Source organism: Thermobia domestica, chromosome 15, assembly GCF_964235325.1.
Source record: "Thermobia domestica chromosome 15, izTheDome1.hap1.1, whole genome shotgun sequence".
NCBI classification, from domain to species: domain Eukaryota; kingdom Metazoa; phylum Arthropoda; class Insecta; order Zygentoma; family Lepismatidae; genus Thermobia; species Thermobia domestica.
Genome location: NC_137468.1, coordinates 89854324 through 89872769, shown reverse-complemented (window position 1 = coordinate 89872769; position 18446 = coordinate 89854324). Strand labels below are relative to the sequence as shown.

The window sequence follows — 18446 nt, the reverse complement described above, 5'->3', positions numbered from 1 at the left end:
TTGGACGCCACATGATCTGAGTCGAAAACATTTATTCAATCGAATTTCTATCTGTGAATCTCTACTGAAGCGAGGAAAAGCTTCACAGTCTGTGGCAAAGCCCATACTGACGTCCAGGAATGTTAGTGTGCGTTTTGGTGGCATTAGAAAGACATCGTGCATTACGAGCTGTTGTTGCCGGGAATTGTACTGTCGACAATTAGCGTTCGTGCATCTACCAATTGAAGAGAAGCGGCCAGAAGTGGTCAGCAGAAAGGACGTCGATTACGTCGCTGACAACGCCAGACCACATACATTGTTAACAACCCATCAGGTATTGAGAAAATTTAGCTGGTAGGTTTTGATATATCCACTGTATACTCCGGAGCTGGCACAGTTAGAGTATTATTTGTTTTGGCCTCTGCACAACTCCCTGAATAGTGTTAAGGTAGTTTCAAAAGAGGCTTGTAAGAAAAACACATATCACCTTTTTTTTGTCCAGGAACCACAGTAGTTATATGGCAATGAGATTATAGGGTTGCGAGAAAAATGACAGAGAGACATTGAACAAAATGATGCAAGTGTGATTTCATAATGTTATTGTCAAATCCAGTGGCGGCGATTGGACGTTAAAAGTGGGGGGGGGGCAAGATATGATCTGAATATGTGTATATCAATGTTAGTGTTCCTGGTTGTTTCTAACACTTTGTTTGACGAAAGGTTGTATAACTAATAGGATACTATATTTTTCAGTTAAAATACCTTATATCGTGTTTCATATTTAATTAAGTAAATTGACAAGAGTAATTTACTTAATTGCTCATGATTCCTTGCTCATGAACATCTTAAAATTCTGTCTGGAAAATTGTGTGATCAGATTATTTAATAACATATTTGTAAAACAAATAAATAGAAAGGATATTATTAATCATACTAATGAATAATGAGTCTTGTTTTGTAGAAGTTATATTGAAACTGGGGATTAACGAACAACTTACATTTTTAATTCCACACTTGCCATCAAATGTATGTTATTACTCTTAGAAAATGAAAGACAGTAAATACTAGAAGCATATGCTACGACGCAATTGTAATATTAATTCCTTTGAATTGTAATTAAAACACAATTCCTGTAGCTGTCTTAACTCCACGGGAAGACAAATAACCAATACAATCTTACGCAACGACAAATATTATATTGTACCATTTTTTCTATGAACCAGTAATATATGCAAAAACTTTACATTTCCAATTGCAACTATATACATTAACCATTTTAAATTGTGGCTTTTTAAAGGTAAATTATTGAATTTCAGTCAATCAGCTACAGCATCTATCCTAGGATCATGGTTAGTACCTCATTCTCTTCAGAATAGAACAACCTTTCAAACGGTTCCATTTACATTTTCGTATCATGTCGCTAAGGCGGGAAATTTTGAGGGAAATCTGGATTTTTTCTGATTTTTTCATACTTTGATTCCCTCTGGCCCCCCTTTGTTAACGCACAGATCTCAAAATCAACTGAAAAATACGAAGGGGGTGTACTAAATGTGTATAAAAAATTCAAGCTTCTATCTTGAAAACTAAGTGCGGGAAAATATTTACCAATGAGCTAAGAACATTCCCACAATGCCCCAGATGACCCGTATGTAATATAAAATTTTCCTGAGACATCCCTATTTATACTATGATCATTGTTCATACATCATTCCCTTAAGAACAGAACATACCTTCAAACGGTACTACTCACGTGTCTCCATTATGTACCTGAGGTGGGAAAATCATGAAAAAAAAATGTATTATTTGTTTAAAAAATATTCCTTCTTTGTACTTTTTTGCCCCTCTGTACCTCCTGTTTTAACGCAGAGATCTGAAACAAATCTGAAAAATACTAAGGGGTGTACTAAATGTGTGTGCAAAATTTAAATCTTCTAGGTGCAAAAGTAAGCCCGCCAAAAATAATATTTCTACAATAAATCCAGATTGCCGTATAAAAAAGGATCTCAGGTAAAAATTCCCTGAGACATCCCTATTTATACTAGGATCATGGTTCGTACATCATTCTTTTTAGAAGAGAACAGCCTTCCAAACAGTACTATTCACATGTCTCCATCATGTATCTGAGGAGGGAAAATCGCGAAAAAAGGGATTTGTTAAAAATATATCCTTTTTTTAACTTTTTGTTCCTCTGGGCCCCGCTGTTTTTATAGCAGAAATCTGAAAATAATCTGGAAAATATTAAGGGGTGCACTGAATATGTGTGCAAAATTTCAATCTTCTAAGTGCAAAAGTAAACCCTGCAAAAAGTAATAAAGAAGTAAAAAAATATTTTTTTTAGTTATGACGTTATCACACTACGTCTCGAAGCAGAAAGGCGTGAAAGCATATGTAACATGTTCTACAATGCCTCCAGACTTGAGAAAAAAAAAAACAAGTAAAAAGCTTTTTTAGTACTTTTTAAAATCGAATAATGAAAATTATAGCCTATCACCGAAAAATAGATGATATCATTTAAAAGAGTTAAATGGTCACTTCAAAAAAGTGGGGGGGGGGCAACTGCCCCCTCTTGCCCCCCCTAATCGCCGCCCATGGTCAAATCATAGTAAATGTATACCGTTTGGACAACCTGAAATCAATGTATCGTGCACGATCGAAGAAATTCATCTGATCTTGATGAAACTTAATATGGCCTTTGACAAACATACTGAACATTTGAAACATTATGTGGTTCACGCTTTCATTTTCCGAGTTATGGACCATCAAATTTAGAGTTTAGACTTAGTTAAAGAGCCTATTCGATTGCAATGATGTGAACAGACTTTGAGGGAGATTGTTGAAATTCAGCTCAAATGTAGAAGAGACTATGTGGTAGAGACCTACACAAGCCGAATTTTTCGGCCCGAGCCCAATCCAACCCGAATGTATCTAGATCCGGCCCAGCCCGGGCCCGAGAAATTTTGGAGATTTTCGGCCCGGCCCGATAAGTTTTTTAAAATTCTTGGCCCAAGCCCGGACCGGGCCCGATAAATTTAAAAAGTTTTTGGCCCGATAAATTTTTAAAATATTTAGCTCGAGCCCCAATCTTTCTCAAAATTTAGTATTAAATTTGACCTACCCCTCAGAAACATTTTCTAAACTCTAGTTCACAACCTGACGCTTACCTCCCGAATGGTACCATTACCCCGGTACTTTGCCTGTCATCGAGAGAACAAAAACTCCACTTCCTGTAACAAAAATCTAAGTTAATTGATTTTTAGCATAAAGTGAAGATGGCAATATTGTTTAGCGACAGGCAAAACTTCCAAACCTTCTTGTCATATTTTAAGTTCAGTGAAGGTCAAGGTCAGAGTTCAATTTACCGCACAATGCCTGCAATCCTCTATAGTGAAAGTGGAGCCGCTAAGCAACACAAACTGTAAATAGCTATTGCATTCTTTGTAACATTTTTCTTCTTTGTAACATTCTTTGTAACGGGCATACTTCTTCAACGTTTGGCTTTATTCCAATTATCGTTTAACGAAAGTCAATAATTATTAAAGAATTGCAATTAATCAACCCCAGCCCGGCCCGATCTGAAGAGAAATCCGTGTTGGCCCGCCCAAGCCCGGCCCGTGCAGGTCTCTACTATGTGGATTCTATATTTCACAAGGAAATTGTCGTAAAATGGATGGAACATGTAAAAAAGCACGAAACATTAATGTCAATGGAAAATCAATGACAAACAAACAATTCCTCCAGTTACGTAGAAAACCAAAAGAGGGAGATGGTTGAAATTCAGCTTAAATATAGAACGGACTATGTAGATTCTACATTCAAGAAAGAAATTGTCCTAAAATCGATGGAACATAGTAAAAAATCATGAAACATGAACATTAAAGCCAATGGAAAGTCAATGAAAAAAATGAAGTCGTCCACATATCTGAAAGACTATAATAAGGAGATGGAAAATTGGAAGATTATTGCAAAGACATAATGAAGACTTGAAAACGATGTATACCACATAAAGTAAATATGGATAGAACATAGTCAAAAGTCAAGTTGTTTGAGTAAAATGAATATAAATGATACAGTATATGCATCTTCTTCGAATTGCTTAAGACGCCCCGCGCGGAGGCAAAAATACTCATAAACAGTCAGCTAATAATTTCGTTTAAATGAAGATGTTGAAAATAAATTATATACAAATAGGATATAATTGCTGTTAACTCTAGCGAATGCATGAATATGAAACCTATAATAGTCCATAGGAATAGGCTACTGCACTATCTTATACGCATACATGTTTACATAAAATACGGTACCAAGTAGGTTCATAATTCTGATTAATGCCTAGTTTAGTAAAAAAAGCTGGATTCTCATGCAGGCCATGCACTAAGCCCCATCGTTTGTGCTTTCTAGAGATATAAGCGAAAAACTGGTAGGGGACAAAGTTTACGCTGGCTACCCCGCTTCAAGTACAAACCAGGTTATTGGTGTCATTGGATAGTGCATTGTTTGTGATTCTTTTGTGCACGAAACCCCATGGTTTGAGCTTTTTAGGTCCAGAGACATAATCGAAAAAATTGTAGGGGGCAAGTTCACGCCGCTCTCACCCTGAAGCGCAAACAATGATATTAGTGTCATTGGTTAGTTCATCGTCTGTGCTCCTCTGTGCACAAAATCCCATCGTTTGTGCTCTATTAGTTCCGAAGATAAGTGAAAAACTGATAGAGGGGCCAAGTTCACCCTATAAACAAAAACTGGTATGGAAGCCAAGTTGACGCTGGCTTCCCGACTTCAAGCGCAAACGATGGAATTAGTGTAATTGGTTCGTGCGTCAATTTTGCTTGTTTCTGCACAAATCCCATCGTTTGTGCTTTTTTAGTTTTAGAGATATAAGCGAAAAACTGGTAGGAGGCCAAGTTTACGCTGGCCTTCCGACTTCACGCAGAAACGATCAAAGTAGTGCCGTTCGGTAGTGCTTCGTTTGAGCTCCTTTGTGCATGAAACTCCATCGTTTGTGCTTCGATAGTTCATAAGTTATAAGCCAAAAACTGAAAACAGAGTTCGAAACTGCCTAGGTAGATACAAATATTTGCAATTTCTTTTGAAATAAAATGCTTGCAGTTGTCCCACATCTGAAGCACAAACGATGATATTAGGGCTATTGGTTACTGTATTGTTTGTTCTCGTTTGTCCACGGAACCCATCGTTTGTGCTTTAACAATTTCGGAGATGTGAACAAAAAAATGGTAGGAGGCTAGCGTAAACTTGGCTTCCCGATTTCATGGGCTATATAAAAGATGAAAAAGTGTCATTCTTTAGTGCGTTGTTTATGTTCGTTTGTGCATGAAATTCCATCGTTTGTGTTTCAATAGTCCCTGAGTTATAAGCCAAAAACTGAAAATAGAGTTGGAAACTTGATACAAATTTTTACTATTTCGTTTGAAATGAAAAGTTTTTATTTCTTCCACATGTGAAGCACAAACGATGGCATTAGTTACATTGGTTAGTACATCATTGTGTTCATTTGTGCATGAAACCCCATCGTTTATACTTTAATAGTTTCCAATATATATCGCGGAAAAAACTGGTAGGGGCCAGCGTGAACTTGACCCCACAACTTCAAGTGTAAAACATTAAAATAGTGTCGTTTGTTATCGTTTGTGTTCATTCCTGCACGAAATCTCATCGTTTGTGCTTCGATAGTTTCTGAGATAAAAGGTAACAACTAAAAACTGAATTGGAAAATGTCAAAAAGTTGCTTGATTTGTAAGTTTCAAAAAGAGAAACTGTGTGTAGCGAAACAAAAAGCATGATGATAGATTCATTTTTTTACATTCGCGTGCCAACTGCCACGATTTATACATATATATTTAAATTACACTATAAATTAATATGATTATTGTTGATAAAAAGTTAGATAATTTGTAGTCCTGTTACGAAATTTGGCCATGTGCAGTAGTTTGGCATCTACGTAATATAGAAAAATCAATAAGGCAGTTTTGATATTGAAAAGAAAGAAGGTCATAGGTCCAGAAAGTATTCCCCACAGAAGAGACAGGAAGATCATGAAAAACAGTTCGCTTCAAAAATTTCTTTGTTGTTCCGACTTGTTGCAATTCCGCCTTGTTGCAAGTGATTGTAAATAAATACAGGTAGCTGGTTTGGCGCTGATTTTTTAGCAGACAAAATCAAATCATATCAAACAGTGAAATTCACTGGACTCTATTAACAGCAACTAGAAAACTGGATCTGAATACCCAATTTTCAGCTCTGGAACCGAGTATCTGATTCTCGATTTTGCATCCGGATACCGAATTCTCGGTACTGAATTCGGATACCCGATTCTCATTGGATCCAAAACCAGGTAACCCGGATTCGAAATTTTCTGGCCATTCTCGTGCAGGGGTCATTTCTCTTTTATAAGACTTTGGTTTTACAATGATGCTCCCTTTCTAAATTTGGAAACGGTACATTAGCATACTCCTTAAACTTAAGAATTGTCAAAAAATGAAATTTGGTAAATGTTTCCTAGGACTCGGATATATAACTCTGTGAATTTGGATAATCCTACTTATCCCCTTCTGTAGGTAATATATATACCGGTATATACAGTATTAGTATATATATTAGTGTTGCCACGTGGTCGGTTATTGGACTAATTTATCTTCTTTGATGAGGCTTTCAATTCTCTTGCAAGACATATACACTCATGTCCAAAATGATTGTCGCATATCTATAACTGTCTTCTTGTAAGAATATAATTTGGTAATGATTTTGCAGGATACTTTTCATACTGATACTATGTGTGTAATCGGGAAATGTATATTTGTGGTAAATTTCATAGAAAAAGAATTATAAATAGTGCTCTCAACGGGTCGGGTCAGGTCGGGTTGAAGACCGACCCGACCCGAATAACCCGACCCGAGCTGACTCGATTGACCCGACCTGACGATCCATAACCCGACCCGAGCTGACCCGACCTGCGGGTCACGGGTCGGGTCAACCCGACCCGTTTGAGAGCACTATGGTCATGACACTGGGTGAACGCCAAAATGCATTCCCATTGGGAATTAAACTCGGAGGACGTGTACCGAAGTCTTACACGTTAACCACTAGCTAGATCAAGCGGGTGATTTGTATATGAATCTTAATAAATATTTGGCACTTTTGAGGTTTGGTTATTTCTTTTTATAACTGATACCAGTGTCCGACGTGGGAGATTTTCTTTTGCTTTAGTTCTATGTGACGAAATTTTTATTCAAGGTCAGTGTTCTCACCTGCTCGGACGGCAGGGGGTCTTCTCGGAAGGCAGTAACAAGTTTCTCTTGGCGGAGACAAAAGGAAATCGTTTAACTACAATGATAAGGGTTGAGGAAACGGGAGAAAACCTGTGATTTTTTCCAACCCTTCAACTTTCATTCCAAAATAAGTTCTTATGATTCCGGGACCCGCGCCACTTTGATTTTTCTTTCTCGGTAATTAAAACGTATCTTACAGTATATATAGTTGCAAGTAAGAAGATACATAATATGAATTTTGTATTTTAAAATTTAAAAATACAGTATGATAATTAATTATAAAGCACTAATTTTATTTCATCACTTTCAGCCCAACAAATGAAATTCAAACAATTCGCACCCTGGGTCTTGGTCATCAATACTGCGTCTTATTCTTTGTCTTGCACAGTCAAGTCTTGGTGCTGCATTTCAATATTCTTGGTGGTCTTTCATGCTATACAAGAGCCAAGAATGCTCGCCTCATCGGTACACCAATGTGAAGACCAATTGTGATTTTGATTATGGTCTTTCATACTATACGGAAAGCAAGAAAATATGCTCATCGCTACTTCGTGATCACCAAAACAAGGCCAAGAGCAAGATACTTTGCACTTCGTCTTGCATATTCAATCTTTATCTTACTTTGTATCGATGTTCTTGGGCTTGGTGAAATAAAATGAAATATTCAGTTTAAGGTCCCTCGATTCTGCACCGAGGCTAAGGGATATGGTGACCATGAGAAATAAATGAAATGGTGGAATGAAGGAAGTGGGAGGAAACAGGAGAACCTCGAAAAAAACCGCTACACGGCGTTTCTCCACCACAAAGCCCACTTAGCACAAGCTGGGATCGAACCATGGACATCACGCACCATAGATGAATTCTCTACCACTGAGCTACCGCGGCTCTGCTTGGGCTTGGTCGTCCATATCCAATCTTTCTTTTGGCCTTGTTTAAACAACTTTTAGTTTTGTTCTAAATCCAGACTCCATATTGGCGTAGATACTAATATTACAGTCGATTGGTAAAATCAATCTTCCACATTTAAAAATTAAAATACACACAAGCACAAAAATAAGCATTTACCATAAAAACACTAGCTTACCATAAATCTATTGTTCAAAATAGATTTATGGCATCTATAAAATCAATTGAAAATTGCTATTTTTAATTAGGCAGCTAGTGAAAAACAGCAGCTTTCGACTCCAGCCGAGTTTAAGCTCAACCTATAATCAGTTGACCAAAGTGAACTGACCCGACTGATCTGACCCGAGCTGACCCGATTGACCCGACCCGACAACCCGACCCGAGCTGACCCGACCCGACAACCCGACCCGAGTAGCCTGACCCGACAACCCAACCCGAGTAGCCTGACCCGACAAACCGACCCGAGCTGACCCGACGCGACAACCCGATCCGAGTTGACCCAACCCGTAACCCGACTCGAGTTGACCCGACAACCCGAGCAGAGTTGACCTTATCCGACCCTACCCGTAACCCGATTCGAGCTGACCCGACCCGACCTGTTTGAGAGCGCTAATTATACATACGAAAATTAGAATGAATACAACAAAATGTTGCTAAATGGGCAAGAAAGTTTTATTTTCGTTTTATTGTTCTTATTTACTGCTCTTTTGACATGAAATTTACCACCTATATGTATTTGCCGATTATACACATACTAACATATAAGAAATACCGAACGAATTCGTTATCAAATTATATTCCTACAACACCTTACTTATAGACATGCGACAATAATTTTGGACATGAGTGTACATTGAATCACTTCTTAAATTTAGGAATTGTCAAAAAGAAAATCTGGTAAATGTTTTCTAGAACCTAAATGTGTATTTTGGTAAATTTGATTGGTATAGCCTATTATCTTTTAAGGCTAAAAAATTATCAAAAATCAAAATTCGGAGGTTTTTGACCTATTATAATTTCCTTCTTGGAGCTTTAATGTATTCTGTTTATGTAGATAAGTACATAGTGAACTTTATGTCCAGTTTCATCTTCCTAAGTTGGCGAGTTCATGGCATGTACTTTTTTTTACATACATGAATTTTTAACCTCCTTTGCCCCCTTTCCATTGGATGCGCTCTTGAACCAAAGTAATATGATTAAAGAAAACAGCTCAGGGTAGGTATTAACTACTGTTTGTTCAAAAATTCATTTCGAAATTTTTAACCCTTTCCCCGTGATGCGATCAGAAACAATAGGCAAGATCGCTTTCAAAGTATAGAAAATGCTTCCCTTTCCCACTTGAAATGGAAATTCTCAAAAACGCTGGACACGAGTCCATTTATTTGTAATGTGAAATTTATACTGTATAAAACACTTCATCTGCCTGACTTGATAGGATCGTGAAATACTAAGTTTTTCGCATAGATTTTGACCCTCCGCTCTCCATTCCCTTCATAGAATATACATTTTAATAAAAGTGATATGATCAAAAACTCAGTTTGTGGTATGGTAACTACATCCAAAACTCATGGCAAAAGGTTAAATCGGTTAAACCATTTCCCCGTGATACGAGCACAAAGAAGATCCTCTTAATTTTTATATAATAGAATTCAGTTGAAAACTGTTAAAACGAATTTGATCGAGTGCAAACACAATTCGTTATATATGATTCGCAAATCTTTTTTGTTTTCAAAGGATTATGTTTTAGTGGTAAATACGTATTTTAAGCCAATTCTGAAACTGGACATATGCTAAGTAGCATGATTAATGAAAGTAATTATAATCACATTAAGGTTATTTCAATCCAAATTTTGAAGTATGTTTTTGGAGGTCAAGTTTTCGGGTGTTATTGTGGGTTTCTGGGTTATATAGGATTTTATCTAAAAAAAAAAACCGGGAAATTTGGGCTGGGAAAATCCCACTAACCATGATAAAATGGAACTAGATGAACCATCCAAATTTACAATGGTAGGGTAACTGTCCCAATAATTGACAGTATAAGAACAGTGTTTGACAAATTGCAAGTTTCTTCACCCTTTAAATGAGCCTGGCTTACTGATCTCTCGTAGAGGTACGAAGGCATCCTTCCTTCATCTATATAGACCATCATAAAAATAATATACTAATAATTATTATTTTTTACAATATGTATAGGAAAAGTTGATCATTGTACCAGAAATTGACACCAAGATTTGTGAGATTCACCAGTAATTGACATCTCCTAATATCTTATTCTAATGAAGCATATAATTTTCGAACAACTTATCAAGCTGATTTATAACAGTTTCCACCTGGATAAACATGTTTATTTCTTTCGCTAATATAGCTATTATAGTACTATTTTGCACTGTCCATCGATTTTCTGTTTTCTTTGGAGAACTACTTCTTAGAGGCAAATATTAACAGTGGTGTGGGATTAACAACACTGCAAAGGAAGAATAGGTGGCAGCATTTGCTTGTACCTAGTCCCGCAGTCTTGTTGCGTCGGAAAAAAGACGACAGTGTCAATTACTGCTACACTGTCAATTATTGGGACAGTTACCCTATATATTTGGGTCCTAGAGAATATTTACAAAATTTCAGTTTCTCCCAATTCATAAACTTAACTATGTATTATTCCAAAATTGAGAAGGGAACATCAATGAACCATGTCTTATGAAAGGAGATGAATGGACTCTATATTCACATATATAACCACATAAGGTAATTAAGGCTTATCGAAGGGAATAAAATAGGTTTAAACTCCCCGAAATTTCAATTTTTGGCATTTTTTACCTAAAAAAGGGAACGAGATGGACCTCTAAACTTACTGAGGTATATAGACTGGTCCTAAAATACCAAGTCAGATTTTTGAACTGGCCAATTTCCAGAACTTAAGGAGGTGGGAAACGATATCCCTGCTAAAATTTGTATCTACTCTGTTTTCAGTTGCTGGCAACACTTTAGGAACAATTGAAACACAACGATCGAGTTTCGTGCACGAACAGGCATAAATGCCGCACTGACGAACGATATTACTTTCATCGTTCGTGTTTAAAGTTGGAGAGCCAGCGTAAACTTGGCTCCGTACCACTTTTTATTTATATCGTCAGCACTAATTAAAGACAAACAATATGGTTTCGTGCACAAACGACGCATGAACAAATGGCACACATCCCTATCATTTGTGCTTCACGTGAGGCAGAAATGACCATGTGATTCATTTTACTTAAAAAGAAATACCAAAAATTTGTATCCAGTTTCCAACTCTGTTTTCAATTGTCGCATAATATCTTAGAAGCTATTGAAGCAATAAACGATGGGGTTTCGTGCACGGACGAGCATAAATGATGCACTAAAGAATGACACAATTTTCATCATTTGTGCTTGAAGTCGGTGGACCAATGTGAACACACACACCCTACAAGTTTTCCGTTTATATCTCTGGAACTAATAAAGCACAAACGATGGGGTTTCCTGCACAAACGAGCACAAATGATGCAATAACAGATGACACTATCTTTATCATTTGTGCTTCACGTGGTGGATTAATATAAGAATTTTGTTTATAAACAAATAGCAAAAATTTGTGTCCAGCTTCCAATTCTGCTTTCAGTGTTTGCCTTTCCCTCTAACTCAGGAACTGCTGAAGCACAAACGATGGGATTTCGTGCATAAATGAGCACATACAATGCACTTAAGAATCAGACTATTTTTACCTTTTATAGGTCTACTTGAAGCTGGGGGGGGGGGGGGGGCAAGTTCACGCCGGTCCTTACAAGTTTTTCGCTCATATCTCCGAAATTATTAAAGTACAAACGATGGGGTTCCATACACAAACGATGTAGTAACCAAAAGCCCTAATCTCATCGTTTGTGCTTCACACGTGGGAAAACTGCAAGCATTTTATTTCAAAAGAAATTGCAAATATTTGTATCTAGTTTCGAACTCTGTTTTCAGTTTTTAGCTTATAACTTATGAACTATCGAAGCACAAACGATGCACAAAGGAGCACAAATGAAGCACTAATGAACGGCACTACTGTGATCGTTTCTGCTTGAAGTCAGGGGGCCAGCGTGGACTCACCTATCAGTTTTTCGCTTTTATCTCTATAGCTAGTAAAGCACAAACGATGGGGTTTCGTGCACTAACGAACGACACTAATCCATCGTTGGTTCTCCAAGTCGTGGAGCCAAGTTCATGTCTCTGATCTTATAAATGTCAACCGTTTGTTTCTCGTTATTTATCTAATAACATCGTTAGTATCCCTGCATAAACGATAAAATTCAAGCACTTTCGAGTAGAAACGTTGAAGCATCGATTGACATGTTGAAAACATTGTTTTCGGAAAGTGTCCCGACCAACCTCACCTTCTGTCAAGTTGGCTGCGACATTACAAAGTTTATTAACGGCATTAAATTCATTCCGATAGCAATGAAACTCGAGCACTTTCCTGTACAAACGTAGCTCAAATGATCACGATATTAAAATTTACTTATTAGAAAAATTTCCCGGCTAAGTAGAGCACATCTCAGCACAAACGAAGCACAAACGATTAATGTGTTTAAATTTGCGTCATCTTAAGATGTCCCGGCCAACTTGAAGGACATCAACTAGCTCTTTTATTTTTATTTCTCGATTTTCCTTCTACAAAAAAAAAAAAAAAAAAGTTTCCACCTTCAATGATTGTGAGAATGACAAGCATAGTTTTCGCATCAAAACTGTGATAACTAACTTAATGGAACAGGTGTTCGATACTGTTCCAGAATTGAGTTCTTGTATTTGACAACAGTCAAGCAATTCATACTGGGATTTGTTTTACCATTTGTTTTAGCACTGTCTATGTGACCTTAAATTAGCACTGTCTATGTGACCTTAAGCATCTACCAATACACGCATCTTTTCTGTCTATCAATATGAAACTTGTTACACACATTTCTTATCCAATATAGTATTTTTCAAGATACATTTGGATTGTGTGCATTTACCCGGGGCCACTCCAGAGGAGTCGTCCAAAGTTGATGGGAGGGACTTCTGGAGGGAATTTTCCCGACATTCTCCCAATTTTTCTGTTCAAGTACGTTATGGGCCCCAAGTTACATAGCACCTCTGGAAAGCTTGAGAATGAACTATAAATCATGACTTTCCAATGAGCAGTGTTGATGCAATACCTATTTAAGTGCGAGTCTACGATTTTCTTTATACTGACATGGTTAATGGGTCCCAGGGTCTTACTCCGTTGTCCATGGCATCTACTTTTTTGTGCATGAACATATCTTTATTATTTATCGAATGGAGTAGGTTTGATTCGGATGTCCGGATGACACGTTCATGTTTGTTCCTTGTTAGTAAATTTAACTACCATCATCATGAAGTCTGTTTCCAACAAGAAATATTCATTTTAAATAATAGAGTTATGACAGATTTTGGCGCCCCTCGAAACTTTCCGCTCCGTGCAAATGCACGTGTTGCACACGCGGTAGAGCCGGCCATGTTCTCATGTTAACAAATTGGTAACGATAGGTAAGTAATGCATCTAAATTCAACGGCGAGTTTATGAGAGATGTGAGCCAATCGAACAGCATGTGCCATTACTGCTCACAATAAAACTATGCTAGTTATCTTTCTGTTGAGTTGCAGATAAAAATAAGAATATTTACCTACTCCAAAGTCCACTGTTGTATAAACATCTGCAATCTTCCCACATTTTAGATATTCATCACCTGCTCCATCAGTCGTGAAAAGAACTGCAGAATCTTGAACGTAGGAGCGTAAGAAATCTCGTAGAAAACTCGTGTACGTAAAATCACATGCTGGATAGCTTCCATATTCATTTTCCACCTTTAAAAGATAGACAAAAAACTAGTAATTATTATATTTAACCGAAAAGTATAACTAAATTTAGGAACTTTGTGAGAGCTAATGAATATATTCTGCTTATCAATGTATAACGAGGTATTAACAAAATATCTTCCCTTGGTTATAGATTTATTAGGACAATGGATACAGAGCATGATCTAAGATACAAAGTACACTATGTTAGAAATATTTTAAAAGGATAAGAATTATTGATTTCAGTGAGTGTAATTGAGTATAGAAATATAACAACGCCGAATAATAGATACGGCAGTCACATCACTATACAGGATGGACAAGATAAAAGAGGCCTCGTGTGATACGGAACGCGAAATTTGTAGCTTTCTGAGTGTTCTTATTTCTTAACATTAGTGCGGCGCCCGAGCCGGGTCAGGCTGTTAGCGAGCGGCTGTTAGTGACAATAATTTTAATAAATTACAATTCTGTGATCTGTATCTACAATAAACGAGTTACAAGACATGGGGCCTCTTTTATCTTGGCCACTAACCAAGGGCGCCCATGTTGTGGTTTCCAAGGGGGGAGGCAAGTATAAGCGACGTTTCAAAAATAGTTTCAGATTTTGCTGTAACTAATGTAAAAATTCTATTGGATTTTCGATATTCAGAAGAACAATTTTCTCTGGAGGGGGGGGGGGGGGTGAGCGCCCTACCTTACCCCCCTGATGGGCGCCCTTGCCACTAACTGGTTCATATTAGCTTTGTTATCTTAAAATAACTTGAACTTGAAAAACAAATCACTGAACAAGTAAACGTTTATCTTAAACTAATAACTGTGTCACAGTTTCTCCAACTAACTGAACATATTGGCTTCAGAGTGTCTGATGAAACCAATATGTTCAGTTCGTTGGAGAAACTGTCACACAGTTATTACTTTAAAATAAACGTTGACTTGTTCAGTAATTTGTGTGATGAACAACTATCAGCATATTAAATAGCATATCAAATATATAAAACATGTTACTAGTGTTGTCCAGGAGACAAGACGAGACAGCAGTTTCTTGACGAGATACGAAACGAGACATAGCTCTTTAAATAGAAATACAGTTTTTGAGACGAGAAAGCATTTTATGTTTTTTCGTCGAGGTGAGACAGCCGCAAATCTGTCTCCTGGGCAAGATTCTATGTTACAGTAGAGCGTCGATTATCCGAAGTAATTGGGGGACATGGGTGTTCGGAAAACTGGTTTGTTCGGATAATCGAACCGTACTGTACTGTACTGTACTGTACTTCTACAGCCAGTGCCAAACCGACAGAAGTGTGCTGATTGTTGAAAAACAGCGACTGGCGGCTTGGCCGGTCAGCAGCGCCTTATGAAGGCCCCATTAGAAGCAATGTTCCGCCAGCGGTGGCTCAGTGCGGCGACTACTGTGGGAAACTTGGTTTGGGAGTGAGGGGGATGATGGACGGTAGGGTGGGAGAGTAACAGGTGCGAGCGAGTACACAGTTCGGTTAAGCGGTCGTTCGGTTGACCGACGTTCGGATAATCGACGCTCTACTGTACTTCCTTTTGTCGGTGGCTGTCATGGAACTAACAAGGAAAGAGAGGGAGATTATATATCGAAATGGAAGATGGTTTAGACACCAATCGAAAGCACTAATGACGACTATTACGAAACTGTAATAAAAATTTTCCGAATGCATATACTGTGCGAGTTATATGAATATACAGAGTGCCCAGAAAGTTCGTTGCCACCCCTAGAAATCACAAACGATAAGACAGATGCCAAAACAGGAAAACACGTGTTTGATCATTTTAAAAGTACAACTTATCAAAGCAAAAATTGTTGTCCTAGGGCCATCCGCAGCGCCTCAGGCGCGGTCCAACTCAAAAAATTGCAAATGGTGACGGGATCAAGTAGCGTATCGTTGATAGCTGTTGGGAAATGAATGAAGACGAAACAAGTCTCGACTCTAAAATTAACATGTGCAAAATGGCGGCCGGTCAAAATGTCTGCAAAAACGTAATTGTAAAGTCTATGGCACCTCATAAATCTGAAATGGTGCGACAGATGTGAAAAAAAAGGAAAACACCTGAGTCATCATTTCGAAAGTAGAATGGCTGAAAGTAAAAATATTTGTCTCAGGGTCCTCCTCAAGGTCCCAGACGGGGTTCTACTCAAAACTTTGAAATTCCAAGGGGGTCAAGTAGCATATTGTTTGAAAGCTGTTGTTAAATGAAAGCAGATTAAAGAAGTCTGGACGCACTACGATAACACTGTGTAAACATCTTGCGTTTTAGTTCTTTTTTCTGTAATCGGGTATTCCTTTGTTTTTACTTTAATTCGCGTACGAAACATAAAGAAAGGAAATGCGCCTACTGTGAAATTCTGTTCTTCGGGGCACATTCATGTGTAAACAAAGAAAGAAAAAAGAAAAGAAACGACAAGAACAGACAAAACGAAAAGGAACGGATATTAGTCTATATATCGAAAAATGAAATGAAATCTTTGACTTTTACGTCCCGCGGATATGACAGATTATATATCGAAGTGGAAGATGGTTTATACACTAATCGAAAGCACTAACTATGCTCATTAAGAAACTAAAATTATTGGTGTGAATGCATGTACGGTGTGAGTCATAAGCATACTTAATTGTAAGTTTTCTCATTTTCACCGAATATTGTACCAGATCGCATCGGAAATGGTTTGAATATAGTCTGAAACTGATTTTCTAGAGATTTGTGTTTGACAGAAGTGGTAAATCGTAGTTCATTTTACATGCACAGTGAATGACTACTTCTATATACATGTAGTTGTTTCATTTAACAACAGCTTTCAACAGGCCCGCAACTAGAGGGGGGCCTGGCCCCCCTAAACTTTTCATAGCCCCTCCAGACCTCAATACAAAATGCTATTATTAATACTAAAATCACAATTTAGATATTTGTAAGAGAATTTTTAATGACTTGGCCCCTCTATCTTATTCATGGTCCCTCCAAACTTATGTGTCTGGTTGCGGGCCTGGCTTTCAAACAATTTTCTATTTGATCCCTTTGAAATTTGAAAATTTTGAGTAGGACCCAGTCTGGGACCCTACGGAGGACCCTGAGACAAGTATTTTTACTTTCAAACATACTATTTTCGAAATGATGACTCATGTGTTTTCCTTTTTTTTCACATCTGTCGCACCATTTCAGATTTGTGAGGGGGCCATAGACTTTACAGTGACGTTTTTACTGACATCTTGACCGGCCGCCACCTTGCACATGATAATTCTAGAGAGTCGAGACCTTTTTCGTCTTCTTTCATTTTCCAACAGCTTTCCAATGATATACTACTTGATACCGTCACCATTTGCAATTTTTTGAGTTGGACCTAGCCTGGAATCCTGCGGGTGGCCCTAGGACAACAATTTTTGCTTTGATAAGTTGTAGTTTTAAAATAATCAAACACGTGTTTTCCTGTTTTGGCTTCTGCTCACCGTTTGCGATATCTAGGGGGGTGGAAACTTATTTTCTGGATACCCTGTATATTCATATAACTCTCACAGTATATGCATTCGGAAAACAATTATTACAGTTTCGTAATAGGCGTCATTAGTGCTTTCGATTGGTATATAAACCATCCTCCACTTCGATATATAATCTTCCTCTCTTCCCTTGTAAGAGCAATATCCAAGAATTGCTAATATTGAATAACAATTTGTCAGAGAACCGGAAATCTCAACTGCGGTTTCAATCAGTAAAATGTTTCTTTAGTAGTTCTGTGCTCTTGTCTGTACAATTAATTTACGTTCAAAATATTGTAACTTTTAATCGTCTTAAAAGAATTGTCTTTCTATGTCGAAATATTGAGATTACATTAAGAAATATCGTAGTTATCAGACGTATATAGTAGAACGCAGTTATCAGAAATATCGTAGAATATGTTTAAAATGATATTACACATAAAAAAAGAGAGAAAAATAATAATGAAAATATTCATATCGAGCAAAATCATACGCATACTTCATACCTTGAAGTTCGAATTGCCGACATGTTCAAGTATGACTTTAAGATATGATAATGTTTCTGTATGGGATCAAGTAATTTAAAGAATTAGATTCTTTCCGAAATGAGGTTTTTAGATCCTGGTGGACATCTAAAACTAGTGAGATCTTCAGGTTGAAATCTGCATAGGACTATTTTTTTTAAAATGAAACTTATTTCACAAACTATTGTGTCAAATGAACGCCATTTTGCATTTTACAAAACTAACCTAGCACCACATACAGTAGGCTCAACAGTATGAAATGGTAGGATAGGCAAGCCAACTGTAATTGGCCACTATAACGAGCATTTACCAACAAACTCAATTGCCAAAGTGACTCAATTTTGATTGCTAGTGCGGTGTCGAAACCATTGAGCAAATTACGGTGAATTGTTGATTGGCTAACATGTCAC

The 18446-nt window shown here is 37.4% G+C and overlaps 1 protein-coding gene across 2 annotated transcripts in view; it reads right to left on the bottom strand.

The window, feature by feature from the left end:
• LOC145671132 (beta-galactosidase-like) overlaps positions 1–18446 on the bottom strand; it is a 101081-nt gene that overhangs the window by 43193 nt on the left and 39442 nt on the right. For both annotated transcript variants that reach the window (XM_081739931.1, XM_081739930.1), the window contains exon 6: positions 13847–14027. In XM_081739931.1, the coding sequence (XP_081596057.1) occupies positions 13847–14027 (181 nt within the window). The remainder of the gene's footprint in view (positions 1–13846; positions 14028–18446) is intronic.